We start from the raw sequence: 2,167 nt of genomic DNA, 5'->3' as shown, positions 1-2,167 counted from the left end.
GGTACAAAATTCCAGCGAAATAGCCTTATTCATTTACAACCGTATTATTACCACTCATGGGTGTCCTCACACTATCATTTCAGACAACGGTAAACCCTTTGTCAGCGCTTTAATCAATACGGTGGGCGAAAGGTTCGGTATTACTCACAAGACTTCAAGTCCGTATCATCCGGAGGGTAATGGATTAATCGAAAGATTTAATCGTACTCTAGGACAGGTGTTACGAAAGCGACTCGATGTAGAAAAAAGGATTGGCACATTTATTTACCCGCCACCTTATATGCTTACCGAATTATGAAACAGACCACTACTAAACAAACTCCCTTCAAGCTTACCTATGGTCGTGAAGCTTATTCTCCCTTTGATCGGTACCTTCAAAAATCAATGCAAAAGTTGAGTAATCAAGATGGTGACCAGATGAGTCTCCTTGACATTCCTCTTAGCCAAGATATTGAAGATGAAAAATTAAAATTTTTAATCAACCATCAAATCACCCAGTTACAAGCAATCCGATTAGAAGCCACTGAGTCAATTCGACTCTCCTAAGAAATTCAAAAAAAGGCGATTGATAAGAAGATCCTAGCAAAAGGAAAACTTTTGAAACCGCAGTTCGAAATTGGTGATTTGGTAGAAGTCTATAGATCCTTTCTACAAAATTCTTGGTCAGGTAAACTTCAAGATCAATACGAAGGCCCATTTATAATATCCGAGGAGTCACACAAGGGCACTTACAAGATCAAAGACCCGATCACTGCCAAAGAACGACTGGTCCATGGCAACAAACTACGCATATATAAACGGCCTGATGTAAAATGCCCCAATTTGAGTGCTCTTTCCTTTACTCCTATCCCAATTCCCAATATATATAATGGCTCCCACTACTCCTCTCCAGCGGCCAAGAGACGCGCCGAATTGAACCTGCAAGTCATGACTCCAGTCAAAATGAGTTCTTCTCACAAAGTGACTAAGATCTCCCCAAAGGACGTGTTAATTACGAAGACCTTCCTGGAAAAGACCTGCGACAATTTGTATCTGGAGATAATGCAAGAAGCATCCCCTCCCTTATCCCCCATGTCTCCTCCAGAGTGCGAAATACCTGGTCCAAGACTAACGGAAAACGCCTCTTTGAACTCAACGAAAATGGTCAACGACAACCAAGTGCCAATCATGGAGATTCTGGTAATTCTCGAAGACTTACAAAAGCAACACTTTAATGCTGAAGCCAACATAAGGCACAGTCATCGTCAATTGGCTATTCTAATCATAAATCAAGCTCACGAAAAATTTCTTCTCAAAAATAACAAACTCAATTATTCTCGCTTCCGGTCCATTCTGGTCAAATCTCAAGTACCCTTATCCATATCCAGGTCCAGACCGTTTATGAAAACTCTACAAGCTCTAGATCCATGGTCTCGTTAATATCAATACTTCTCCGTAAAGAGTATAAACTATCATTTCTCCGTAAAGAGTATAAACTATCATTTCTCCGTAACAAGTATAAACTATCCTCTTTCCGTAACGAGTATAAACTACTCATGCTCCGTAACGAGTCTAAACCTACTGGTTCTCTCTACTTTGGTTCCTTCTCTTGTTTTTTTCCACGTTTTCTTGTGGTTTTTTCTCTTTCTTTTCCTTTTCCTTGGGTCCTATTCTGGTACACTGGTCATATTATCCAAAACTGCATTCATATTTCTTTTGACGGTAAGGTTTACCTTACTCTAATCGGGGGGATATGTTGCAGCCAATAATAGTGTGGCTTGTTGTTACACAGGATAGGATCTTTCCTATAAATACGCTTGTTTTTTTTTCATTTGTTAATAAATATTCTTTAGTTTTGTCTTCACGTAAGTTTGGAATTTATCTTGTAATTGATACTAGTAGTATGTCCTCCGCTTTTTGTTGCTGTTTGTTGTCTATTGTAAATTATACAATCACATCATCTTCTTACATAAACCCGTCGTAAACTCTTTTCTCTTTGACATCTAAGAACTATATTCTCTTCTCATCTCTCACTGTATTATTATCGATTTGCATATTATTGTCTTATCCATATATTTTATCGTCTAAGATCACTACAGAAATACTCTTAATAAATAATAAAACTAAGTTGACAACTAAAAGTCTGGTGCTCACTATCACAATTGTTATATAATAATAATTGTCCCTT

The 2,167-nt window shown here is 38.0% G+C and overlaps 1 protein-coding gene across 1 annotated transcript; it reads left to right on the top strand.

Annotated features, from left to right (window-relative positions):
• Nucleotides 1–927: 927 nt before the first annotated feature.
• EV154DRAFT_484729 (uncharacterized protein) lies at nt 928–1,419 on the top strand (the record flags this gene model as incomplete). The annotated part of the gene is made up of 1 exon (XM_051598683.1): nt 928–1,419. The coding sequence occupies one exon, from the start codon at nt 928–930 to the stop codon at nt 1,417–1,419; it is 492 nt and encodes a 163-aa protein (XP_051454242.1).
• Between the last annotated feature and the right edge of the window lie 748 nt (nt 1,420–2,167).

This window comes from Mucor mucedo (genome assembly GCF_025094135.1).
Source record: "Mucor mucedo strain NRRL 3635 chromosome Unknown EV154scaffold_98, whole genome shotgun sequence".
In the NCBI taxonomy this organism is placed as follows: domain Eukaryota; kingdom Fungi; phylum Mucoromycota; class Mucoromycetes; order Mucorales; family Mucoraceae; genus Mucor; species Mucor mucedo.
Note: the sequence above shows the minus strand (reverse complement) of the source record. Positions and strands in the feature narration are given on the sequence as shown.